Below are 25561 nucleotides of genomic sequence, written 5' to 3'. Positions count from 1 at the left end.
TGGGGTGGGGGTCTGGAATCCAGACGACCTGCTTGCAAACATTTCGCCTCCGGAGTGCGCAGAGTGCGATTTGTGTCACTTTGCAGGGGTCACGCACGCGTGCATTGTTGACATCAGGGAGGTGGCGGGGGTGTATGCGCGTAGAGAGCGAGAGCGAGAGAGAGAGAGAGAAAGAGGGAGGGGAGCGGGAGAGAGCGAGAGCAAGCGAGCACACCGTGGCCTCCCTTCCCCCCTGCTTGCTTGCGTGCGTGCGTGCGCGTGCGTGCGTGCGAGTCTGGCGGCGTAACATCTGTGCGTACGCGGTCGTGATTGTTGTGAAGATGGCGGAGGGGGAGACGGAGAAGGAATATGACACACGCAAAGCGATCGAGGAGCTCCGCGGCCGCTTCCACTCCCTGACCGCGACGCTGAGGGCGAGCACGCAGCCTCCGCTCGAAGCCTCCCTGCATTTCTGCCAGGAGTTCTGCCAGGTTAGCGCCCCGCTCCGCCGCTCGCTCATCCCCGGGGCAAGCCAGAGCCTGGCTGCCCCCTCTCTCTCTCTCCCTCTCTGGCTTCCTGGCCGAGGATGCGCGTCTACCGTTCGCTATAACAATGTAGCTAAAGGGGGGCTAGCTGGCGAGCTAGCTCGCCTGGCTGGTGAAGATGGGGGGAGGAGGAGGGGGTGGAGGAGGAGAGGAAAAAAAAGAAAAGTCCTCCGCGCTTTGCCGACATTCCGCCGCTAATATTTCTCCGCGTCTTGCGCATATTTTGCAAGGCGGCGGGCGTCCACGCGGCGAGAGGTCACGCCAGCGAACGTCCGCAGCGCCGTGCATTAATGGTATTTTCCAGGCCAGAGGAGCTAATAGCAGATGGATGTTGCTAGCTGGTATGCAGGGTCCCCCCCTGTCCTGTGCAGTGGTCATGCTGTGCAAAAAAAAAAAAAGGAAAAAAAAAGGGAGAGCTACGTTAGCGAGATTTTGCACTGCGATTGCATGCAAAAATGCACCGAATTCGATGTTTGTAGCGACACGGGGATGCGATCAGTCGTCCAAATAGTGCACTTAGGTGCCTGTTAAAGTTTCTGAGCTCGCTGTGAAAACGGGTTCACTTTGGCGAAGCCTTTTCATCGCACGGAAAGATCAATGATTTTTTTTTCCAAGGTGCTGGCCCAGGCCTTGTGCACTAATTAATCCAGCTAACCGCATCCACGGAGATGTTAATTACAGTCTTAAAAGCATCCTCGGCACAGAAAGGTATAATTAGTATGAATGTTAGCATCCGACGTGCCTTCAGTTGGCTCTGCATTTTTGTTTTCTTAAAAAAAAAAAAAAAAAAAAAAAAAAAAGGGAAAGCGAGGCAGTGGTCAAGTGACTCCATTACACATCCTCCGCTCGTTAATTTGTCCCGATCGTCGAAGGACGCGTTGATGTGATTTCCCCATCAAAACCTCCAAATTCGTAACGATGCTGCGTGTTTATTACGCGTTTGTAACACGCTCGGAATCCATTCATCTCGAAAGTTAGCCGATTAGAACGCGAGCTGGCCAGCAAGTTTGTGATGCAGGCGTACGGCTGCGGTGCAGGTCGGTCAGCGATTGTGAAGCGAGAGCAGGAGTGAAATGAATCTTTCTGGAGGTTTTTTTTTGTCAAAGTGATGGATGGACCTTTCATAGATGTTGAGTAAGGCTTGAGAGGCAAGCGCAGGATAACGGGTTTGTTTTGATTTTGCAGAGCTACGCCAAACTTCGGTGGCCTACTCTTCTTGTGTGCACATTTTTTTTTTTTTTTTTTTTTTTTTTTTTGTGCATGTGTGGTTTAAACGTGTAGTAACATGTTAGTAATCAACAGTGAATGACAAGGCTCAGATTTTCACTTTTATCTGCTTTGATAGATTTACCAAAAATAAGCACAACGCTAAGGTGTTTGGTTAACCTTTCAATAGAGAGGAAAAAATAAACAGAAAATTTGCATCTGCCTTCTTGGGCAGACAAAATATCAGGAAAAATGTTTTATGAAATCTTTTTTCAATTACTTTTTTGTGATCTCCGTGCAGCATAATTTACTTGGCGCAGAAACAGTACAACAAGTTATAAGCAACTTTTCTTTGTTTGTTTTTCATGAAGATTTGTATTAAACATTATTTTGTTGCATGTGGCTTTTTTTTCTTATTATTATTCTGTGTAACACATTTATGCAATTTACGAAATGCATTATTTTTTTATGTAGAACTTGTATTTTTATTATTGATCATTTCTACAGTTGTCAGTCGATCTTGAAGACCAACCTCGCTTTTTTGTGTGAAATAACATAAACCAAATCAATATATGAAATATGAAAGCAGTATATATATTTTTTGCCTTCAGGTCCTTGTGGAACATGCTGGCCGATGGAAAACCGATGAGGATCCACTGCCTCTGCTGGAGGTCTACACTGTTGCCATCCTCAGCTTTTCTAAGGCTGCCTCCTGTCTTGCCTCCGAATGTGACAACGCGCCACTCCTACTTGAAAAGTTAGCACTGTAAGTAGAAACCCTGACAGGGCTTAGACAGGAATTTCTAAAACAAAAAAAAAACAACCGAAACCTTTTTCATAAGACAATTGTTATATTAAGATTATCTCACGTATAATGGCAAACGGTTTGTGTATAGATTGTTGGTGACACCGAATGCACGGCATCTGCTAATGAAAAACTGAACCAAATGCAAACTAAAACTATCGAGCATCTGCGCACCTCTTTGCACTAAGTACTAAGAGTGAAAATGTAGGCCACAACTTGGAAGCGCTGACATATTTAGGTTTAGTTGGAGAGTAAACGCTGCGGCCCCAGACGCGCAGCACATGCACACAAAGCACAGAATGTCACGGATATTACAGCAGCACTTTGTGAATACTTTGTCCTTGTCTTGCTTCCTTTCACTTTTGGAAAAATGCGCACCTGAGCGCTTGACCTGGATGTTGCGTCTTCCCCTTAAATTAATGGCTGCGTTGGATTTATAGGAGCTGTGCGGAGCTGCTGCTGTTACTGCCCCAGCACGTCCCTGGTGCCTTATGGGAGGAGTTCCAGTCCTCCATGAAGGTCAGTATCCCTGAAGCTGTTAAAACACTATCTTTCAGGTTTATCTTCGCAAGCGATAACAAAATGAGAACTTATCCGTGGATCACTTTTGTCTCAGCTCATCATCAAAAACTCAGACACCAAATTTTCTTTCTGACTAAAATGGTGTTGGAGTCACTGCAGCAGCAATGTTTCAACAACTGTCTATCTTTCAGAATTTGTGCATCTATTTATTTGGTAATATATTTGCAATGAATCTATTGGTTACATGTTGCAGATGGCACACAGCCTTTTGCAGGAAAGTGGGAGCACACAGCTTCGCCTGCTCTCATTTCTGGCACAGCAGGATGGTGTTTGGTCCAACTCCACATTAAGCAGCATCTTGTCTAATCAAATCCCTCAAACTGAGCAAGGTTGGTTGTCCCCTTCTTCAAATCATGATTATTTTATATGACAATAAAATCTAGATCACTGATTGTAAATAAAAAATGTGAATTTCAACTTTTTTGTGACTGTGCAATTTGTATTACAGTTGTATAAAATATTTGCTTAATTGCAGCTGTGTTTACTTTATTTTGTCAACCTTTTTTATCGTTTTATTTTTCTTTGTGTTTCTAGTTCATGAGTATCTGGAGTTGGAAGGTCCCACACTTGTGAACATGCGAATAAAGCATCTAATTAAAGTGGACAGTGTTGATAAAGCTGCTGTCCTGGCAAAGTTGTGTTCCGAGTATCCAGGATATGAAGGGAAAGGAAACTTCAAACAAACCTACTTGGTTTGCCTCTGCATGACAAAAACCCAGGAGCAGCTAATGGAAGAAGTAAGGAAAAAAACAAATGCTTAAACAAGTACTTTATTGTCTTCTTTCAGTGATTTAGCAGAAAACTGACATTGGATGGAAAGGTTTAGGTTTTTTTTTTTTTTTTTTTTTAATATTAAGGACGTTACAAAAACGTAAAGGTGGAAAGCTTGGTTTTAGAAATGCAGCCATTCACAGAACAAATTTGAACTGAGTCTGTTGAACATTCTTTCATACTTGTGTTAAGCATAAGAAATTCCATCAAAAGTGTGTTTAATTTCATTAATATTAAATGATATGAATGGTGTGTTTTTTTTTCCTTTGTGCTCCATTATAGATTGCATCAATAGACTGCAAAGATGCTCTTGAGATGATCTGCAACTTGGAGTCAGAGGGTGAAGAGAAAGGAGCCCTGAGCTTATGTTCTGCTTTTCTCAAGCGACAGCTTCTCCAAGGAGATGTTTATTGTGCCTGGTGGGTATTTTTCCCTCTTTTTATACTCATATGTGTAGTGGTAATGGAAAATATTTATTGTGCAATTCACTTTATGCCACTCTGTAATAAAAGTGCACATCACTGTTAAGCAGTGTTTCAGATGCTGAAGGGCAACTGCAAATGAATAAGCAAAAAAAAAGAAAGAAAAAAAGACAGCTTTTCTTGAATTCATAACTAAATTAAATGAGTAAAAGATTATTTAATACTGCACACACTCAAAAATTGTACCTAGTAGTACAACTACTTTGTAAAACTAGAGAAAAGAAAATATTCAACAGTGCAAATTTGTCAATTTTAAGATTATATGTTTCAGGCTGTTGTTGCTTTGTCACCCAAAAGAAAATATGTTTTGAGATCTTGGATTTTAAATACTAAATAGATGTATTTCTTTTTTTGCTCTCAGGGAACTGACACTGTTTTGGAGTAAGCTACTCATGCGTTTGGAGTCATCAGCTGAAGCCTTTCTTGGACGCAGCAAGGAGATGGCTCTTCTCTGCAGAAGCGTCTGCCATATTCTGTTTCTAATCAAAGTAATTCAAAATGAGGTGAGGAAAATGAAACAAAAAAAATTTTGCGCATGCTAGTAAAAACATCACCCACAGTCATCTGTGTGGTATCTTGAAGGAGTAATCTCTCTCAACTCATGCCACTTTTCCATCGATGCCTCTTTGGTATGTCCGCAGGTTGGAGAGGTGGGCCAGCCAGTCTGCGTGGAGATGTGCATTCAGGCTCTGAAAATGACCTCCGGTGATCATAAGGATAGCAAGTCTACCATCTGCAAGACCATATCCTGCCTCTTACCGACTGATCTAGAAGTGAAACGTGCATGCCAGCTCACTGAGTTCCTGCTCCAGCCTACCATTGACTCCTACTACGCTGTGGAGTCACTGTACAACGAACCCGACCAAAAGCCGGAGGAGGACGGGAGTCTGCCAGTGCCCAATTCTTTACGCTGTGAGTTACTGCTGGCCTTGAAGACACAGTGGCCTTTTGATCCAGAATTTTGGGACTGGAAAACACTGAAACGCAACTGCTTGGCGCTGATGGGTGAGGAAGCAGCTATTGTGTCATCGATTGACACCCTCAACGACACAGATGAAACAGAGGTGGAAAGTACACTTGCCAAGGCTCCAGAGTACAAAGACCTGGAAGATTTTCTCTTAACCACTACAAATGAACTCAATGAAATAACAGATGAAAGAGAAAAGAACCGAGAGGCTAAAAAACTTAGGGAGCAGGGTTTCGTGTCTGCACGATTCAGAAACTGGCGAGCTTACATGCAGTACTGTGTTCTGTGCGACAAGGAATTCTTGGGTCATAGAATTGTTCGCCACGCGCAAAAGCATTTTAAAGATGGCGTATATCTTTGCCCTATTTGTGCTGATAGTTTTGAAAGTAGGGAGGTTTTAGAGCCACATGTAGCATCCCATGTCAAGCAGTCTTGTAAAGAAAGACTTGCTGCAATGAAGGCTGCTAGAAAGGTAACCAAACCACCTCAGTCCCCCAAAAGCCCAGCAAAAAATGTAAAAGTAATGGCCAACATAAACACTACTCCTGTCAATACTGAATCTCAAATTGGCAACCAGGTGGTGCCCCCTGCAAATGTAGTGCAAACTACATCAGACACAAACATGAGTCAGGACTGTTTCTGCCCCGTAAAAAACTGTTCCAAGGCTTTCAAGTTTTTCCGGAACCTCATGGCTCATGTCAGATCACACAAGGATGATGAAGAGGCCATGAGATTTTTAGAGATACAAAAACAGAAAGTGGTTTGCCAGTATTGCAGGCGACAGTTTGTTAATGTCAGGCATCTTAACGACCATTTGCAAATGCACTGTGGCAGCAAACCGTACATCTGCATACAGTTGGATTGCAAGGCCAGCTTTAACTCAAATTCAGAGCTTCTCATGCATCGAAAGATGCATTCTGAGTTCAAGGCTCAGTGCATGTTCCCCAACTGTGGCCAGGTTTTTAGTGAGGCATACCTGTTGTATGATCATGAGGCTCAACATTACCTTACTTATACCTGCCAAACAGAAAATTGTGGCAAAATATTCTATTCACAGTCTCAATTCCTCGCCCATCAAGAGACTCATTATGCAAATAATGCAGTAAAAGGTGTGGCCATCACAAATGAGAATCCACAAATTGCTCCAATGGTACAACAACCAATGGAGAGCACTCCAAGCCTTGAAATGATCAATACAGACGCATACATGAAGGTGACCACATCACCAAGCACATTACAAGAGGGTGCAACAGACGCTGGTGCTTTGAAAGTGAAACACTCAGTTGATAAAATGCTGAGTTCAACCTTGGCAGATCTCAAAACGGAAGAGCCAACAAAATGTTACACTCCTTTGTCAAATCCTACTCCTGCACCAACTGAAGTGACACCAGCATCGACCGTAGTGACACCAGTACCCTCTGGTCCTCATCCACCGCCACATATGACTGGCCACACGTTCCCCCCAGTATATGCTGTGCCCAATGCCCCAGGTTCTGCTCCAAATCCCCACGGAGAAGGTCTCAAATATATACACGGAACCGAACTTCCCAAAGCTGCTCCACAAATAATGGCTGCTCATCAAATTAAATCTGAAATTCCCTCATCGCTGCAAGGATACCCCTCGAGCACACCTGCTGCAACTGCTGGAAGTGAGGAGAACCTGCATTGCTGTCCATTTAAGGACTGTACAAGGGCATACAGTACAAACAAGAGTCTGTCTCGACATGTGAAGAAGCAACACCCAGAAATATTTGAAGACTGGAAATTGGCAAAGAAGTACAACAAAGTTGCCAGAATTGCAACAGCAAAAAAGACACCAATTGGCACACCTTCGCATATTCAGTCACCGAACGTGGAAAACAGGCCGCCAACACAACCAGGAATACTATGCAACAAACCTGGAGTGCAGCAAATTAATTACCAAGCGGAATGTTCATCCTCACCAGCCCAGTGTTATCCAAGCTCAATGGAGCCTGTGCCTATCACTCCAATGATAAACCCAACTGCGTACCCATCGTGGGGGGGCTCAAATAATCCTGGAGGAATGATGCAGTCAGACATGTCCCACACATGGTCCTCTCAGCCAATGAATAACTGCTATACAGATGCCTTCAACATGAATGAGTACCCATCTCGGAGCTACTCTCACTGGCAGGCAGACCCATATCACTCTACAGCGGCACACCCGCCAGACAGAGATCATGGAATGGCAGCTATGCATGGCCCCAGTGTGTCACACACTCCATCTGATTCAAGTTTGATGTCCCAGTATGTCTCCAGCTCTTTGATGCTTGACAATGGTGGGCAGATGCATAACGGAGGGCATCAGTATGGACTAATGCCTCCTGAGAGCAGCGGAGAAGGCATGGCAATGAGAAAAAGCAGTGAGAATATGACAAGCCAGCTGGATAGTGGACGAAATATTTTGACAGTTGACAACCTCCCAGAGGGAAGCTATCACCCTCCGTTTGTGCAGTGCGAAAACCAGTGTCCTTCACAAGAATCAGTGTCAGCTGATATTGGCACAAAATGCGTGAGCCCGGAAGCCTCAACTGCATCAACAGCTACAAATGATGTAGTTAAGACAGACTCTGTGTCCACACCCGGCTACGAACCAGCAGACAACTCTGTAGATGACATGCTTAGTCCTCAGAGTGTCTCTCAATCAGATTTTGCTTTTGAGGAGGATTGTCCTCATGCAGACTGTGAGACAAATGCCTCAGATGAAAAGTCTTCTTCTGAACCTGATGCACAGAAAAGCAAGCGGAACAGGTTGAGCAAGCGAACCAAATGGCCAGCCATCATTAAGGATGGCAAAGTCATTTGCCGGAGATGCTTTAGAGAGTTCACGAGCACCAAGTCTCTGGGTGGTCACCTGTCCAAGCGCTCACAGTGCAGGCCTGTGGATGAGATTGACCTAACAGCTGATTTGCCAACATCGTTTCTGGATTTTCTTAACGACCCCCATGTCCTTGACACCAACGGAGCAACCTACAACGTGTCAAATGGTGATTTCCCACAGGATTCTTGTAGCTTGACAACTTTGACTTCCCCCATGGTTTTGAAACAGGAACCGCAAAATACAAGTATATCAGAAATGTCAAATTCTTTATCCGTTTCCTCTGAAAACCAGCCAGGGAAAGCAGCAGAGGTGGCAAATCAAGCCCCTCCTGGAACGTATCAAGAGGGACCCCTAATGGAAATGTCACATGCCTTTCAGAGGCTTGATTTAATTGAGGCAGCACAAGAGAAGATGCGGGCTGCTATGTCTTTAGAGCAAAATGCCAGCCAGTGTAATAACCCGAACCCTGATTCTGCCAAAACTAAACTATTAAGTAAACGTGAGGACAAGACTTCTGAAAAGTTGCCCAAACCTTTTAAGTGTGATCAGGATGACTGTGAGTATTCATTCATGACAAAGGAGGCATTATTTAGACACTTGACTAAAATGCATGACTTCACTAATGAAATGATAGAAGAGTTAAAAAGAACACCTTCCAAGCTGTCTCCATATCCTTGTCAGATCTGCCCCAAAACATTTACAAGAACAACTGGTTTAAGAATTCACTATGAAAAAGTACATCGCTTGTCGAAGACAGAAATTCAGCGGCTAAAAATCAGTGCCCGAAATAGGCGTGCTTTTAGGCTCAACAAAGATGGGACAGTCATTAGCCGTCCCAACAATGGCAGTAGCAGTGGAACACAACAGTCATTATTACCTGATATAAAACAAGAACCAATTGATATTGCAATTCCAATGCAAACAGATAGTGAGAACAACCAAGAAGTTCTTAAGGTCACTTTACAAGAGAGAGATACTGTTACACCGGACATTTCGACGGAGGCATCAACTGTTACACAACTACCACCAATGCAAAACTATTTAACTGATGTTCCAGGTGAGATGGCACCATCAGTTCATGAAAAAGCCCTGGAGCAACCAACAGTGGTGACTCTAATCAACAGTTCAGACGTTAATGAAAAATTAATGAATAGTCCAGTTGGAAAAACAAAGGAGCAGCTTTGTCTGTCAGAAGCATCGTTATCCTCTCCAGAGAGACCTGGCAGCTCAAAAAGCACACCAACCAAGGACGAAACGCCGAGGAAAGACAAATCTCAGAAAAGGCCAAGCGTCAAAATGTGTGATCAAGACGCCTACAGCCCATATAGACCATATCGCTGTGTACATGAAGGATGCACTGCTGCATTCACTATCCAACAGAATTTGATTCTTCACTACAGGGCCATGCATCAGGCGACACTGCCAGCCAAACCTGAGGCTGAGCCTGAAACGACAAGCATTACATCAGACCCAGAAAGCGACCTGAACCTGGACAAAGATGATGAAGTCAGGTGTCAAGTAAAAGACTGCTCAAGGGTATTCATGGGAGTCACAAGATTAGTGCAACATTACCTCTTGCTTCACAAGTTTACTCGTGACAAAGCTACAGCAATGATGGCCAACATGGCCATTGGGACTTTCACCTGTGATCGGCTGGAGTGTTCGCTCCCCTTTGACTCTGTCGAAAAATACATTGAGCACATAAAAAATTTCCACAAGGAAATTGCTATCTCTGAGCGAGGCTCAGTTGATCCAACTTTCAAGTGTGAGTATGACGACTGTGACCGTGTTTACACTACGAAGTCAAACCTCCTACGCCACTTGATAAAAAAACATGAGTATGTGTATGATCCTAAAGCCACAGATGGAAGGAGAACTAAGTCAGCAGGGCTTTTCCCAAATGTCACCAACGGTAAAGAGAATGTGGAAGGCAAATTCAAAGTCAAGAAGAAAAACACTAAAAAGAAGGATGGAAAGTCCATTGAACACTGGACTAGTTTTGGAAAGCCTACACTAAAATCCCATGAGGATGCATCAGCAATGTGTACCAAGAAGTCTGCCCTGCAGTACCCATGCATGATAATAGGCTGCGATGCAGTGGAGCGGGCTGAAAGAAGTATATTCAAGCATTATACCACTCATGGCCTCACAGAAAGATACATTGAAGATCAACGGAGCCAGTTCATTTTCTGCAAAAAGTTTCCACGTGCCAGATTCAAAGATTCAAACAAATCAGAGGGCGTCTCAAGCTCATCTTCTGAGGAGACAGAGATGGAAGACAGTGAAGAGTCCAGTGACCAAACAACAGATGTGCTTCTAGAGGACGGGGACAGGGTAGAACAAGAAGACGGCAAGCTGTCCAATGATGACAGTTCAGAATCTCAAGCTTCCAATGGGCTAGAAGGAGGAATAAAAAGAGGCCGTCCGAAAAAACCTGCACGTCCCACACCAGCATGTGCAGAAAGGATGCAAACACTTCGGAATCGTTCGACTGTTAGCAGTTCAAGAGAGAACTCAAATCCTGGCACCCCAACAGAAGATGATGACGGGGTTCCACCAGGGTCGTTCAAGCCTCTGGGGCTTGAGGACTCATTCCTTAAGTTTTTGGAAACCTCAGAGCCAACACAAGCTTCCAAACGTAAATTAAACGACAAATCAAGTGCTGAGCTGCCGTCCAAAAGACATCAAACTCACAAACAGAAATCTCCAGTGAAAAGTAAAATAACTGGTTGTGAAAATCTTGTAGACTTCCGAAATCCCCTTAATCTTAAATCGGTGAACAATGTCAAGATTGTGGTGGACAAAACATTTTCAGACGGTGCTGATCTTTTGTTAAAGCAGCTACAAGACATGAAGCCCCTAGTCATAATAAAAAAGTGGCTTTATAGTGGATCTTAGCCCACAATTTTGTTTTCAACTAGATCTCACTCAGGATTTGAGAAGTTATGCTGCAGAATGGTATGTCTGTTAATGCATCAGCTTTCCAACTGATAACAGTCACGGTCACAGTTCACGATAACATGGCCTATTTTGTACCTAATGAAAATAATGTCTCGGATGATTTTAAGTATGTATGTTAGTTATGATAACCAGGTAATCTATAGGACATAGATTTTAGAAACTCGTTTGTATTTATGCTTAGTACTGAAGTTTTTTTTTCTTTTGCTAAATGGAGACTTTTAAAGAAAAACAATTTTATATATATCCCTATGGGATTTCAAGTTCTGTTTGTATTTATTTTATCCTTTTTAAGCACTAGTAGACCTATCTGTAATATTTACATGTCTTCCACAAAGTGTTCAATAAAATGATACTTGTTCATTTTGTAAAGTAAGTCTCTTGGCCTTTCTGTGTATTTTTCTGGTTTCCAACAAAACTGCATTAAATACTTGTTTCTTGCCTTGAGATTTGCATTCAAGAACAAATTTCTTTTCTACAACTGCTCTTGTCTAGCATGACTTATAATGTTCTTGTTCGTGCCACTGTAAAATGTAGCATATGTGGTATACACAATGTAAAAGGTCTTATTAAAAGTGACTAAATCAAGTCAGAAAAGGCTGAACCAGGATGGTATCAGCTGAGTGGATGATACATATGCCAACGTGCAGAGGTGCCTGGGCCTGTTATACAGTAGATCTTCTCGTCGCATTATTATAAAGTATGGTTATTTTATAGCAGCTATACAAAGGTAATTAACAGGTAATGTTAAAGGTAAGCTTTAAGATAATGTTTATTAACTGCCGTAAGTAAATTTTGCTGTGTACGTTATTAATTAAGGAGCGAAACGCCGTGCCACTTTTTTTGAAAGACACTATTTGTGGGGAGGCAAGAACGTTAACATGATGATGTTAGGAGCTGTTCAAAAAGCAGCAATGTTTAAGTTAAAATCCACCTTTACCGCTATACACAGTTTAGTTTTACGTTAACACTTCACTATTACCTTTTCTGTTTAGTAATGAAGGTTATAAGATTTCATAGAACCCAGCAACTTCAGAAGTCCACCGTGGTAAAACGTTGTGCACTACGAACATACTTAAAACGCACAACTTGCTGAACGCAGCTCTTTCCGCCTACGTCACTCTGGCGGGAAGTGGACGCTGCTTCCATTGCCGCACCGAAAACAACGGCGTATTCATACTTTTAAAAGGACGCAAGTCTCTTCCCAAGTCAAATATACAACTGCAGCGCTACAGCGGGAATGGCAACGACATCTGTGTCGAAGGTGACATTTAACGCTTGAGCTTCAAAAATATTTGTGACTGTGTTGTACGTTGTTGGTTTTTTGTTTTAGTTTTTTTGCTGTCACTGTCAGATTAACTCGCTGCAATTCGCCTTTTAGGGATGCTTTGTTTTCAAGCCAAGTGCCAAGAAGAGAAAGACAACGAGTTTGGGTGAGGATTGTTTGTTTTAAAGGAGCTTGTCGTGGAACGTTTCGCTCTGGTGGTTTTGGCTTTGGTTTTCTGTGACATGATTAAGATGCTATTTCCTTCTCTCAGAGCATCATTTCAGACATGGGTGCGAGAGCCCCGAGAACAGTGAACTACGATTTAAAATATGCCAGGATCTATGGGACAAAATTAAAACCGACACGGAGGTAAGAATGGATAAAAACAAATATGATAATTATAATAATACATTTTCAGCCATTAACATGCAGTTTTGATGTTTTGCTGCTTGTAAGGCTTTGCAGGATGAGCTTTACAGGAAAATCTTAGACAGCTTGCTGGACTTCACAAGGAAGTGCTCCTCCACACGTCTGCAAAGTGACTGGCCATCACAGATGAGGGCCAGTGAGATTCCCACAGCGGCTCTTATCCTCGGTACACTACTAGCATTTCCATTTTTGCTCATTAGATTTAGATGGAAATGAATCACATCTGCCTCTGATTTATTTATGCTTTTGAAGTCGCTCGTTGTTGACATTGTTGCCACGTGTTCCCTACAGGAGTAAACGTCCCGGATCACGACATGACCTTCCAGAGTCTGTCTGAACTGCTACAGCAGTCCGTCAGTCCTTTCGTGGCCTCCGTCCAGGCCAAAGAATGCGGAGGTGAGGAAGCTGATGAGAAAATAAACAAAGAGGGCTACAAATATGAATGACTTTGACGAAGATCCTGTAGAGTGACTATCCAAAGGACCAGGGGGAAAAAAATATATAGTCGCAGAGAGGCTAACTAAGGGGGAAAAAATACCTGCCGGACGCACTGATGGATGAAGCTCCGGAGACAACTTGCCATGTAGATTTATTGCATGGTGTTTGAGTGACACAAAATGCGGTTCAAAACAAAAATAAGGCCAAGCAAGGGAAAGCGGTCAGCAAAAGTAGGACATCCCCTCCCTCACCCTCTCAGTTCATTCAAAGAACCCGCCAGGTGAAGAGCAGCTGATTTTCCCTTTTGCCGATGTCCCACCCACACCACGTGATGCATATATGACAAGTAATCCATATTAAAAACATCCTGTGAAACAACAGATAAACTACAAACAACATTAGCTGGCACATACAGATCCCTTACACTGTTTCGACATGCCTCTGTGTCTTCACCCTCATCTAAATCTTTTCAGCACTAAAACATTTGATGAAGAAGGTCCTGGAAAGAGTGATGGGAACAGCTGTGGCATTAGACGATGAGGAGGAAGAGGAGGCCGAACACACCAGTGCGCAGAGTGTGCACTGCTCCCTCGGCGGGCTGTGTGACTGGTACACCTCCAAAACCAAGGTGGGGCTGTGAAACTCAGCTGACGTGAAATAAGTACCAAAGGAAAATATCACCATTACCTGACGCATCAACCCCCCCTCGCTTCCACGAACAGAAATCCAGCAGTGGCTCTCCTGGGAAGAAACGCAGCTCTGATGTCATCACTGAACCACAGCAGCCTCCTGTTGTTGTTATTTTCAAGGATTTGGAGGCTTTCAATCCCAAAGTTCTCCAGGACTTTATTTTAATCTGCAGGTATTTTGAAAGACTGAAGTTTGAGAACACCTTTTTTTTTTTTTTTTTTTTTTAATTTAAATCCTGGACTGCAGTGGAGCCACATGACAAAATGAATGTTAGAAAAATATAGTTGTGAACTCCTCCTGGAGATCAATAAAGTCGATCTAATCTAATCTGATCTACGGATCTTCAAAAACGTAGCACTCGGTCAACATCTTCTCCATGTTTTTAAGAAACTCAGAAGAGCAGACTCCTGACTACTACTGCTAACCTGGGAGAAATATATAAATATATATATAAATGTTCTTTGTGACATCACAAAGGAGTGATTTTTAGCACTGTGTCTTTTAGTTGATAATGGATCCGCCTCTGTAGAGTTTTCTGATGTAGATCATTGTTCTCCATCCTGCAGCCGGTATGTCGAACGTCTCCCCCTGATGTTTATCTTTGGTATTGCCACGTCGCCCAGCACCATCCAGCACATGCTGCCCCACTCTGTGTCCTCCCTGCTGTGTATTGAGCTCTTCCAGTCACTGACGTGCACACAGCACCTGGCCACAGTTATAGACAAGGTGGTTTCACTGACGCAGGCAATACAGCAGAAGCACGTTTTGAGTTTCACGAATCCGGGACTCTTCACTAAAGTTAACTGTCTTTGTTTTTGTCTTGTCTCGTCTATTTCTTGTGTCCAGCTGATCCTGACGTCTCACTTCCCCTTTAAGCTGAACAAGAAAGTAATGCAGGTGCTGATGAGTATTTTCCTATACCACGACTTCTCCGTGAGGAACTTCATCAAGGGCATTCAGGTACGCAAGTAGCTCCCAAAGATGCCGTCCGTCGTGCCACCCGTGGAATAGAGTCAGACATGTGGTAAACAGACCTCCCACTTTGTGCTGTTGCCGCAGCTGGCGCTGCTGGAGCACTTCCACTCGCAGCCCCTCAGCGTGCTCTGCTGCAGGAAGAACGAGGCGCTGTTCAACGTGAAGCAGCTCAGCCATGACCACTTGGAAAGCGTCAGGCGTCTCCCGTCTTTTAAGAGGTACGCACGCAGCGCAATCGCTACCTTGACTCATTAACTTCGACTTTTCCATTCCTCTGTTCAAGCCCTGTGTTATTCCAGGTATGTGGAGAAGCAGGAGCGTCAGGATAAAGAGAACCTTCTCACAAGCGACAACCATTTAAAGGCATGTTCCATTTTTTGTTATTTAACCTGAGATATTAGCCAGCGGTGAGCGCAGATGTTTGGCCGTGCAGTCATGCTGTAACTTCTGCTCCTTTTTGTGTATTTTAGGAGGTTTGTCAGCGGATGGTTAAAGACCTTGGCAAATATCACAAGGCCTACTACCCCATCCTGAGGTGTCTGCACACACTGACATGCTCTCTGCCTCGATATCCTCTTGGAAAGCAGGTCAGAACCAGAACCCTTTCAATGCATCAAAGAAAAGTTCTTCTCAAACCCCCATAAAGTAATAACTCGAACAATCCACTGCTTGCCACAGATCAGAGAGCTCCATTTAATATGTCTGGAGACAAGTGTGTGGGAGGCTGAGGATTACCAGACAGCCATGAAGCTTCTTAAGTAAGTCTGGACATTTCATGGCAATATCTTACAACTCTTCTATTGAAACTTGAATTTATCATCTCACTACAAAAGGCTAATCATATCCCCAGGCATATTATGAGTTGCTCCCCCTGGTGGCTATGTAGTGTCAATGCAAAGTGAACAGATCCAAAGAGTTGAGCTTTGTCTCCCACAGAGCTGCAAATGTTAAAAGTAATCTTCATGTTTTTGCTCAGGATGCTGGCTAAAGAAGAGCTCATCTCCCTGCTCCAGAGGTGTTTGGAGATCCTGCAGCAGAGCAAGTTCAAGAAGATAAAGAGCGCTCTCAGTCAGCTCACTGAGTTTCTCGCCAAGTTCAAGCAGTTGGACGGTAAGTTGTCAAAATCAAGGCAGAGCTTTGTTTTTTTCGGTGAAGATTCCTCCGCATTGCAATTTTTTTTTTTCTTCTATTTTGCAAACTTGTGTCTGACAGCTGCTGCTGAGGCTGCACCCGCTCAGGACGACACTGTCACCTCTCCTGTGAGGAATCTTCAAAAGAAAACAGATCTGTTCCAGCTGCAAAAGGTTTTTTTTTTTTTTTGTTGTTATTGTGCTATATCATCAGATTTACATCGTCCCTTGGAAGAGATACACAACAGTGCAACATAACCCGGCTATTCCCTTGTGCCTCGTAGACGTTGCTGGAGATGAATGAGTCTCGCAGAGCCAAACGGCTGAGTCCGTTTGAGGTGTTGCGAAATGAAACGCTGGAGTTCATCGACAGCCTGGTGAAGTGAGTCGCTTGGGTCTGCTGCAGCACGTCGACAGAACATTACAGGCCAAGTCACTCTCAAACATTTCTCCTCCAGGAGTTACCTTCCTCCGCCGGAGTCTCAGCCGCTCTACGAAGTTTGCTACTACAGTTCCTATTCGACGGTGAGGCGCCACCTCAACGCAACACCACGCACTTCAATCCAGTCGGCGCTCAGCAGCCCCTACTATTACCTTCAGGTACGTCTGCCGGTGGTCGTCAAGTGTGACACGGTGATCTTGCAAACAAGAAACTTGGAGCAATTCCAAAATTTCTGTTTTTTAAAGCATGGAACATTTCATCCCTCTGCATTCTTTCTTCTTCCAGAATGAAAGCCTGAAGACTGAGGACGGAACCGTGTCCAACTCCGCTCCCGACATCTGCATCGCATACAAACTCCACCTGGAGTGCGGCAGGCTGATTAACCTCTACGACTGGCTGGAAGTGAGTCCCTTTGTGAAATGATGATGCTGGGGATGTGCAGCACCTTCTGAACTTTCCCCCGAACAGCTGCGCAAGTTGGAGAGTTTGTTATCCCACAACCATAGGAGGCCTTATTGATCCTTAAAGAATCAATGTCTTTCATGATTGGCCCACAGTTGACAGAAGTCTGCTCTCTTCCAGGCCTATTCTACTGTTGTTTCTGCTGCGGAGGGAAACCATCCGGATTCTGAAAACTCCAGGAAAGTTGACCAAGTCAAGCAGTATCCTTCAGTCGACCAGTTTTCTAATCGTGCTTGCCCCCCCGTGTGCTTGCTAGAGATGGAAACCAAATTGATGTTGCCCCCTTGTGATGTCACCATGGGTACAATACCATGCTGAGGTAAATTACATCACCAGCGATGTGTTTGTTCCAGGCAGCTTTAAACTTAGGGCTAAATATACTGCTCCTGGAGTCACACAATGTATTTGAGGGAAAAGTAATCACTCAATACTTCACTATTTAAGTCCGAGTTGAAAAATAAAGGTCCGACTAAGGGTACTCGGTGGGAAATCAATAAATCAAAACCAAAGTGCGCTCCAGATAAGATGTGTTTTCCTCAGCTTGTGTGTCAGCGCTCGCTTTATTCAAGCCGTGTCTGAGCTGGAGTTTCTGGGATTCATTAAGTCCACCAAGCAGAAGACTGACCATGTGGCTCGGCTCACCTGGGGTGGCTGTTGACCGGATGACGACAAAAGTGCACACATGCAACTCTCTCCATGCCTGAATTTCTCAACAATCTCCGAGATGTGTATATACCCTGTACTGCGGTACCTTGTCCTAATAAAGTCTGTTAAAGTGACGCCTGGGGTCCAGGATTCTTAGTGTACCGACTGCACGACAGAAAGGCAGTATTTCTACATAAAGTGGTCTAAAAATTAGAATAAGCATTCGATATACGTCAAGTCAACTCTCAAAAGATTTTTTTTTTTATTGTTTTGTCCAACAGGTACATTGGTTTCAAAGTTATAACATCAAAACAAAATTTGAAAATAAATAAAACACTTTTGGGAGGAGAACAAAAAAACAAAAAAACAAACAGTCACCCTCCTTGACACTCTTGGTTTAAAAAGCAATAAGTAAAGAACAATTTGCAAACATTTTCCAATCTGTTCCTGTCGGAATGACCGACGGAAATGTACAAATCAAACTCCGTGCCGCTTCATATTTACATGTAACAAACGAGAAAACTAGTGAGAAAGCCTGGAATGCTGGGATTCACTACGTTAAGTGAGAAACATAAGCCACTGAAAGAGATATGGTCCATTAATTTACATCAGGAAGCACCTCGTTGATTGACAACAGTGGTAGAAACTGACGACGGCTCTGTGTTAACATTTTGCCCAAAGACAAGAATATGGCACAGTGAGAGAAGTTTGGTTTGAAACAAACTCAGCAGAATCTCTTGGATGATGGGGTGTCTCTCTCTGGAGATCATACAAATACCTTGCAGCAAGAGCAGGCCAGCCACACAAAGATTTCCGTACCACACTCAGGAAACATCTGGAGAAGAGGGAGATAAAGTAACGTTTCATACTCGCATACCGCACACGGAGCGCCACGGTAACAGGAATGTGGGCGCGAATCTGAGCTGAAAGAACTCACAGCTTGCAGGCTGCTCCCCGAATCGCCGCATGAGCTGGTCGTGTGTGAACTTGACGAAGGTGTCGTACTGTTCTGGAGTCGAGAGGACAGGGACACACAGTTACTTCTGGCAGTTCAAACTTTTAAAGCCACGCGCTCAAACGTTCCAAGCCGTCGGTCTGCCAGCTGTCTTAATCAAAAATGCGCGAGTCCCCTTAGCTGTAGTCCAGAAAGGACACTTTCAAATGGATCGATTCTGTAGACAATAGCTTAGTTACAGCTTTGATTGATAGATATTTGACAGTAAACTGATAGTTGTTAAATGTCATTAGCTTGAGCCAGTTCCAGTTCTACACTTTTTCCAACAACATCCAAACGCAGTTCTGGGTAGGTAGTGACAACACCTCCTGTCCCTCAGAGTCCTCGTTTAAATCATTTTATAAGTATGCAGAAGCTCCAACAGGACATCAGCATCAGCATCAGTCAGCTAAAATGTTACCTGGAGATCTTTAGAGCTTTCGGATGATTAAATCGCACAAAGCTGCTCTGCTGGAGTCCACGATGAAAAAATATACATCCTCGGATTGTCAGCTTCTTTCGCTGCTTGTTTCGAGTCATTAAAGGATATACCTGTATATTACAATTTTCATTGGTAGACGTTGCAATTGTGCCCCCCTTTGCCCCCAAGTGATGTATGTAAAGTACATATAAGCCACATGATTTGGTGTTTCTTTTGTTTTCCAGTAAATCACAATTCAAAATTGCCATTTTGAGAAGCTGTTATCATTAGCCTCAGCGAGTGTGACACTGTGTCACAAAACAGGAAATGCTAGTAGGGGCTGGAGAGAGGAGATTTGCAGGCATTAACATTGGCTGGCAGGTTTGGCCGGAAAACAACGAGAAGGAAGACAACAAAATTTCGACTACAGTTTGTTTTTGTACCAAAAATTCTCTACGCATCTAAAAATGTACCAACCTGCCAGTTTGGAGGTCATGGTCTCCTCGTACTCCTCTCGCACCTTCTCTTCCCTTTCCTTGAGCAGCCGTTCACAGATCATCCCAACTTGTCTGAGGGTGAATAATGGTTGTTCTCTCCTGGTGGGAGAAACTCCTCCAGAGGATGTTCCTTAGGAGAGCAGACCAAAAAGAATTGTCACATCTGGTGGTACCTGCATGAGAATCACCTGCCACCGGAGGGCTGTGTGCAACCCTACCAACCTATAATGCTGGACGACTGGGATGGGGACTCTAGAGAATAGCAGCCCTCTGACTGCTGGTAGCTTCCATCTAGATGCTTCCTCTTCTGAATGCGTTTGTACTCCTGTTTGATGCTGTTGAAAATTTGTTCTGGTGAGACAAAAAAAATAAAATAAAATAGAGCCTTTAGTCGGGGGGGTGATAGCACAGCAGTCACACTACAACACCACTATACTCAACATTGTTTGATTGCGGGTTTTGTGTAGTGTGGTACAACGTGTTGATTCGGAGCCCTAAATGTCCAGAGCCGCTAACCAATGCAGGCCAATTCGGGAATCACAGGACGTATTACCTGCACTAAGAGTTGACGAGGAATTCCCAAATGGCGATGGCTCCATGCGAAGATAATTCCTAGGGCCCGAGGAGGACGAGGATGAAGAGGAGGGCGACGATGGGGACACGGGGATGCACCTTCGTCTTTTCGGGGCCGTGGGATTCAACAGGGGATCGAAATCCATCGACCTCTTCAGGGTGGCCCCACACGCCATGACTTCAGTTGATAACGCCGAACACAGATAATAAAAAACAAAGAAGCACCGAAACGAGACAACAATTTAAAAGTCAATTGTCTGTTTGGAATGATCGTGTGTTTTTGCTTTGAGTTATTAAGTCAAATGCTCCACTCGATGAAGTTTCCGTCGCCTGCTGAGCCGAGTGCGCCGCCGACGCTTTAAATGTCTGGTAGCGTGCTAACGTTAGCTTCACTTACTAGCTAATAATCATAAAGAAAACAACGCCAGCGTTAGCTTGTCCACCGCCGATAGTCCACACGCGCCCTTGTATACATTTTAACAAAGCTGTGTTTTACCTTCTGGGGTGTTGCTGGTCCGTCCGAGTGTCTATAACGACTGGCGTTGCTCTAAAAGTTGCTTCCCAAAAAGTTGACGAGACTGTTCACCGGCTGCGGGCCAACAGTCTGCGCGACGAGCTAGCTACTTAGCTGCTTGTTATTGATATGAAGCCGACAGCTTCTCCGGTTTATGACGTCACGTGAGAAATGCGCCGCAAGGTCTTCTGGGTTATGTAGTGAGACACAAAAACTAACGCAGAGTTAAATACGTGCCAGTTGTTGCCAAAATGGGTCAATTTATCAAAATGTTATTCATTTTATGATTATTATTATTATTTTTGACACGCGTTGTTTCCATTAGACAAACGACAACATTTCGACATTTCATTTCTCAACAACCGTATTCATTGTCCATTTAATATCCACACGATGGCGCTATTGCGCAAGAAACAGAAACATACACAACTTAAATACTGAAAAAGATCATTGGGTTTCATTCATTCATCCATCCATCTTCTATACCCGCTTATTCCAATTCAGGGTCACGGGGGTCTGCTGGAGCCTATCCCAGCTGTCTTAGGGCAAAGGCAGGGTGACACCCTGGAAAGTCGCCAGTTCATCGCAGGGCCACATACAAACAAACAACCATTCACACTCACATGCACACCTACGGACAATTTAGAATGTTCAATTGACCTCACATGCATGTTTTTGGAGTGTGGGAGGAAGCTGGAGAACCTGGAGAGAACCCACGCAGACACAGGGAGAACATGCAAACTCCACACAGGAAGGTCCCAGGCCCGGAATCGAACCCACGACCTTCTTGCTGTGAGGCGGCAGCACTAACCAATGTGCCACCGCGTCCCCCATTGTGTTTCAAAGAAGGGGAATTTAATTATCTTATTAATTTAACGGTCTGGTGTATGTCAAAACAACTGATGGAGTATGCGTGCACTTTATTATCTGATCCTAATTTCTCTCCTATTATATTGCAGGTTGCTCTTATCCATGCTTGGACTGGATGTAAAGTAGTGGGCTATGGTCATCATGTGATGGCTTGCTTTAATTCCACAGTTTAATCAGTAGAGACATCAGTCTTAACAAATTCATGATAAGGTATACAAATTTCATATATTTACTGAACACGTCATTGCCTACACACACTGGTATGGGGCACAATTAGACAACATATGCATCACAAGCATAGATTCCAATGAGTTGTTGTCCGAAGCATACGGTGTAATAAGCATCAACGTTACATTCTCATATCACCACCCACCCACATTTTGCTTGATCAAAACGGGGTTCCTCGCTTTTTCCTTTACAAAGTACATTATAAAAAACACAAAAAGTCATCAAGAGTAACATTATAAATCGGAATTTCACAATATCACGGTCTTACACAGCATCGATAGTTAAGTCCAAATGACCAATTGCACACTAATTTACTAAAAAGCAGTATGTTATCATTTCATCATCTTTTTACGTGACATTTGACACAATTTCACCTTGCAATGCTGACACAATTTTGCCCATGTCGTTTAAAAATGTGATGTCATGTAATTGCCACCCTTAAAACCAGAGTCAAAGTTTAATGCACATTATAGAACAACATAACATATAAACATACTAATATGTTTAGGCTTATTATAAATAAGCTAACAATGTTCTGAAAAATGTTCTGAAAGAAATCACTGGGATAAGATCACATCAACCAAACTGAAAACAAAGAAAACAGATGTCGGTTCACTCCCAATGAAATCCTGTTCTCCTCAAATTGAATCTAAGTTTTTGTTTGTTTGTTTTGGCACGATTCACGAAAACAGATCAAGTGCACGTCGAGAGTCAGTGCTATTTACAATACATTTACTTCACAGTTAACCAGAGGCGGAGAGCTTTCTCTTTCCTAGACTGGCTGTGCAGCTGACGTCTCAGTTACTCCAGAAACAGTAACCTGGGCTACTTTCACCGATGCCTTTCCGTAGACAGATCCATCTGTCCCCGCCCTGCCCGCCATGCTTCTCACGCTCCTGCTATTCCACTCGCTGTCAGCACTGTTGTCCTGAGTCTGCGTCGCTCCCCGGCACATGTGGCAAATACTGATGAAAGTCCTGCGCATGTCCTTGCTCCTCATGGCGTAGATCACAGGGTTCACGGTGGAGTTGAGCAGCGTGAGCATGCTGCAGAAGGCGAACACGGTCTTGATGAATTTGTTCACCTTGCCAAAAAGGTCGTAAACCATGATGGCCAGGAGCGGTCCCCAGCAAATGATGAGAGCCACCAGGATCATCACCAGGGTTTTAGCCAGACGGAGATCCATGCGGGCTTGCTCGGGCCTCACAGTCTGCACCTTGGTCCCCTCCGCAGTGTAGACTATCACGCTCCTCTGGGAGCTGCGGCTCAGCATGCGGACGGCGTGGTGGTGCGACTTCCACATGATGAACATGTAGGCGTAGATGATGAACAGGACCAGGACGGTGGTCATCCCGATCCACACCATCAGGTACTTCTCGTCGATGAGCGGGAATATGTCCGAGCAGACCGAGTTCAGGCGGATGCAGTTCCAGCCCAGCAGTGGCAGCAGGGAGAACACGATGGAGATGGTCCACATGACGCTGAAAGCGATGATCGCCTTGGTCTTTGTCACGATGCGCTTGTAGGACATGGGCCTGTGGATGGAGATGTAGCGGTCGATGGCGGTGAGGAACAGGCTGCCCACGGAGGCGGTGAAAGAGGCGATGACCCCGGCCAGCTTGAAGAGGAAAACATTGTGGCTGTCCTTCCTGTGGAGGACGTGGAAGTCCAGGAAGCTGTAGACGAATATGATGCTGCCTATCAGGTCGGCCACGGCCAGGCTGCCTATGAAGTGGTAGGACGGGCGGGATCGAAGTGTCTGGGAGTGGAGGATCACGCAGAGGACCACCAGGTTCTCCAGCACCGTGAAAGTGCCCAGGGTGAGTGCCAAGATGGCGATGGCGAGCTGCTGGCCGGGCGTGAGGATCATGAAGCACTCCATGTTCTCCACCGCGTCCTCGCCGCACTGCTCCGCCGCCGCACTCTTCACCGACGTGCCATTGCCCAGAAGTTCGGATATGTTGGTGGGGAGAATGGTGGAGAGGCTGTAGATGACTTCCCTGTTTCCGGCGACGAGTTTGGGCAGGGAGTTGCTCGCCGAGGCGGAGTAAGCCTTCTCAAAGTCAAAGTGGTTCCTGGTCAGGGCCGAGTCGAGGGACGGGTTTTCGTAGCCGGCGTCATTGGAGCCCAGATACGGGATGGAAGTGGTCAAAGTGGACATGGCGGTGCCGGCTATCCTGCGCAGGGCCACCTTCATATCCGGTTGGTGTCTGAGGAGGAGCTCAGCGGCGAGGCGTGCGGTGAAACACAATTAGTGCCATGCAGAACGGCCTCTATGGGTGGGAAGGGAAAAAAAGGAGGAGAGTTCTTCTATTATGAACGCGTCCGTGCTGTTTCCTCTTGAAATATGACACAAAGCATTACAGATTGTTATTAGCGCTCAACATAGCGGAAAATGGATGAGTGGCTGCCGGGAGATCTTAGTGAAATGTGCACATCCGCCAGCTGACACCAGGGCAGATGCAGCCCAGACAATAGTGGGAAACTGAACAGTTGATGGCAAACCTGCTTGTCCTCGGGGGAAATCAGCGCATTAAGTATGTGGGACAGGCAAGCTTGCTTATTAATTAAAGGTGATCATTAAGCATTAAGCCGCTAATCCTCTAAATAATCACCAGATTAATTAGTCGACATGGGAGGGAGAAGAGGAAAAGTGTGCAATCTGTCCTTTCATCAATTTTGCCGTTCCAAAGTTAGCTGCCAGGAATGATTATACAACACAATAATTATTGCAACCCTGATTTTTTTTTTTTTTTTTTTTTTTTTTTTTTTTTCATTAAGGCAAATTTGCTGTTTTGAAAGAACTGAGTAACTAACTGTCTAGTGGATAATGTGGCAATACAGTTTCAAATTGCAAGCTGACTGGGTAATGAAGGTCGTCATTTTCCCAGAATAAAGACTGATTTGATTAAACAATAAAAGTTTTAATTCACGTACCTGGACCTTCTTCGCAAGCGTCTCGCCTCGACCCATGTCGCAAGATGATATTTTTAATTTTTAGGGGGGAAAGTGAGAGGGAAGTGGCGTGGTGATGTCTTCACTCTTCCAGCATGGAGCAAATGTTGATGCTGCTGCTGCTGTTGTTGTTGTTGTTGTTGTTGTTGTTGCAGTCGTAGTTGCTGTGACAAATAAACTATAGTCCTGTTTTGTCCACCGCGCGTTCACTCCCGCAAGCCGCTGCCACTGTCAAGTGCACGAACAGGCAGCAGGGACGCGCAGCCGCCGCTGAGCGCGAGTTTTGCGGGAGCGGGCGACCGTCCGCCCGCTTTTTGTTTCTCGCTGGTCACGTGGTCTGGCGCGATTCTTCCATAGCGCCAGGCAGAGCACCATCAATATCACCACAAACACACGCGCGCCCCCCCCGCCCCAACCTCATTCGTAATGACAATAATTGTCATTATTATTCACACAAAATCAGCCTTCTGCCGTCTGACCTACATAACGCACTGGTGGGAAAAAGTCAATTGTTTCACCTGAGTGCACAAGCACACAAAGGCAGCAGAGTTCTCTCGGAAAGACCAAACATCAGTCATGGGAATAAAAACAGACCCATTATTATTTTTACTCTGATGCAAATTGTCACATCAGTGAACTAATGATTGCTGCCACATAGGTTTATAATAATTATAATTTCTGCATTTACTTGGCAGCTGTAACTTCTTTTATGTCTCACATCAACAACTGAGGCACACATTAAATAATGAGAGGATGCTGCATTACACAGTCATTAGATGGCTGCTCTCCCGACAACCGTTACAATCTTAAATTCTGTCTGACCAATTGTGGCTTGTTTTGTGCTGCCACTGTAAATGTTGCTTTGTTTGCTTGTTTGTGTGTCTTATGTGTACG

At 44.5% G+C, this 25561-nt stretch overlaps 4 protein-coding genes across 7 annotated transcripts; 2 read left to right on the top strand and 2 right to left on the bottom strand.

Annotated features, from left to right (window-relative positions):
• The first annotated feature begins 209 nt into the window (after nucleotides 1-209).
• On the top strand, nucleotides 210-11513 carry znf292a (zinc finger protein 292a). 2 transcript variants are annotated; one of them, XM_076017977.1, is made up of 8 exons: nucleotides 210-470; nucleotides 2342-2496; nucleotides 2976-3054; nucleotides 3311-3446; nucleotides 3652-3854; nucleotides 4171-4307; nucleotides 4732-4873; nucleotides 5012-11513. In XM_076017977.1, exons 1-8 carry the CDS (start codon nucleotides 321-323, stop codon nucleotides 11075-11077), a joined length of 7068 nt encoding a protein of 2355 aa, XP_075874092.1. In that variant the 5' UTR covers nucleotides 210-320; the 3' UTR covers nucleotides 11078-11513. The 2 variants fall into 2 exon arrangements, with proteins under 2 accessions (XP_075874092.1, XP_075874093.1); XM_076017978.1 differs by lacking the exon at nucleotides 210-470 and adding an exon at nucleotides 684-817.
• A 731-nt stretch (nucleotides 11514-12244) lies between these two features.
• Nucleotides 12245-17749, top strand: orc3 (origin recognition complex, subunit 3). The gene is made up of 20 exons (XM_076017985.1): nucleotides 12245-12401; nucleotides 12519-12570; nucleotides 12676-12773; nucleotides 12861-12999; nucleotides 13125-13229; nucleotides 13745-13899; nucleotides 13994-14133; nucleotides 14528-14687; nucleotides 14808-14921; nucleotides 15021-15154; nucleotides 15236-15299; nucleotides 15407-15523; nucleotides 15615-15694; nucleotides 15913-16046; nucleotides 16149-16240; nucleotides 16351-16448; nucleotides 16525-16666; nucleotides 16794-16910; nucleotides 17091-17170; nucleotides 17523-17749. The coding sequence occupies exons 1-20, from the start codon at nucleotides 12378-12380 to the stop codon at nucleotides 17626-17628; spliced, it is 2151 nt and encodes a 716-aa protein (XP_075874100.1). The 5' UTR covers nucleotides 12245-12377; the 3' UTR covers nucleotides 17629-17749.
• Nucleotides 17750-17853: 104 nt separating this feature from the next.
• Nucleotides 17854-20754, bottom strand: LOC142883257 (akirin-2-like). Of its 3 annotated transcripts, none has more exons than XR_012926027.1 (7): nucleotides 20597-20754; nucleotides 20081-20278; nucleotides 19750-19878; nucleotides 19508-19657; nucleotides 19031-19134; nucleotides 18553-18624; nucleotides 17854-18450 (listed from the first exon to the last, which is right to left on the bottom strand). XR_012926027.1 is itself a non-coding variant. In XM_076017989.1 (6 exons), the coding sequence occupies exons 2-6, from the start codon at nucleotides 20274-20276 to the stop codon at nucleotides 18440-18442; spliced, it is 558 nt and encodes a 185-aa protein (XP_075874104.1). In that variant the 5' UTR covers nucleotides 20277-20278; nucleotides 20597-20754; the 3' UTR covers nucleotides 17854-18439. The 3 variants fall into 3 exon arrangements, 1 of the variants encoding a protein (XP_075874104.1); XR_012926028.1 differs by having other exon boundaries at nucleotides 19031-19131; XM_076017989.1 differs by lacking the exon at nucleotides 19031-19134.
• An 869-nt stretch (nucleotides 20755-21623) lies between these two features.
• On the bottom strand, nucleotides 21624-24808 carry LOC142883249 (cannabinoid receptor type 1B-like). Its single transcript, XM_076017973.1, has 2 exons — nucleotides 24646-24808; nucleotides 21624-23983 (listed from the first exon to the last, which is right to left on the bottom strand). The coding sequence occupies exon 2, from the start codon at nucleotides 23907-23909 to the stop codon at nucleotides 22485-22487; it is 1425 nt and encodes a 474-aa protein (XP_075874088.1). The 5' UTR covers nucleotides 23910-23983; nucleotides 24646-24808; the 3' UTR covers nucleotides 21624-22484.
• Between the last annotated feature and the right edge of the window lie 753 nt (nucleotides 24809-25561).

Source organism: Nelusetta ayraudi, unplaced genomic scaffold (genome assembly GCF_046127955.1).
Source record: "Nelusetta ayraudi isolate G7.1 ecotype Tasmania unplaced genomic scaffold, CSIRO-AGI_Nayr_v1 ptg000007l, whole genome shotgun sequence".
NCBI lineage: Eukaryota > Metazoa > Chordata > Actinopteri > Tetraodontiformes > Monacanthidae > Nelusetta > Nelusetta ayraudi.
The sequence above is the reverse complement of the archived record's forward strand: the minus strand, read 5'-3'. Positions and strand labels throughout refer to the sequence as shown.

Bases quoted from the DNA above. Each gene is read 5' to 3' on its own strand.
- znf292a (XM_076017977.1), top strand. From the start codon at position 321: ATGGCGGAGGGGGAGACGGAGAAGGAATATGACACACGCAAAGCGATC. The intron at 471-2,341 runs GTTAGCGCCCCG...TTTTGCCTTCAG, and splicing joins TCTGCCAGGAGTTCTGCCAG to GTCCTTGTGGAACATGCTGG. The intron at 3,055-3,310 runs GTCAGTATCCCT...TACATGTTGCAG, and splicing joins AGTTCCAGTCCTCCATGAAG to ATGGCACACAGCCTTTTGCA.
- orc3 (XM_076017985.1), top strand. From the start codon at position 12,378: ATGGCAACGACATCTGTGTCGAAG. The intron at 13,000-13,124 runs GTACACTACTAG...TGTTCCCTACAG, and splicing joins CACAGCGGCTCTTATCCTCG to GAGTAAACGTCCCGGATCAC. The intron at 16,449-16,524 runs GTGAGTCGCTTG...TTTCTCCTCCAG, and splicing joins TTCATCGACAGCCTGGTGAA to GAGTTACCTTCCTCCGCCGG.
- LOC142883257 (XM_076017989.1), bottom strand. From the start codon at position 20,276: ATGGCGTGTGGGGCCACCCTGAAGAGGTCGATGGATTTCGATCCCCTG. The intron at 19,879-20,080 runs GTAATACGTCCT...TTGTCTCACCAG, and splicing joins CTCGTCAACTCTTAGTGCAG to AACAAATTTTCAACAGCATC. The intron at 18,625-19,507 runs GTTGGTACATTT...TCTCGACTCCAG, and splicing joins CATGACCTCCAAACTGGCAG to AACAGTACGACACCTTCGTC.
- LOC142883249 (XM_076017973.1), bottom strand. From the start codon at position 23,909: ATGAAGGTGGCCCTGCGCAGGATAGCCGGCACCGCCATGTCCACTTTG.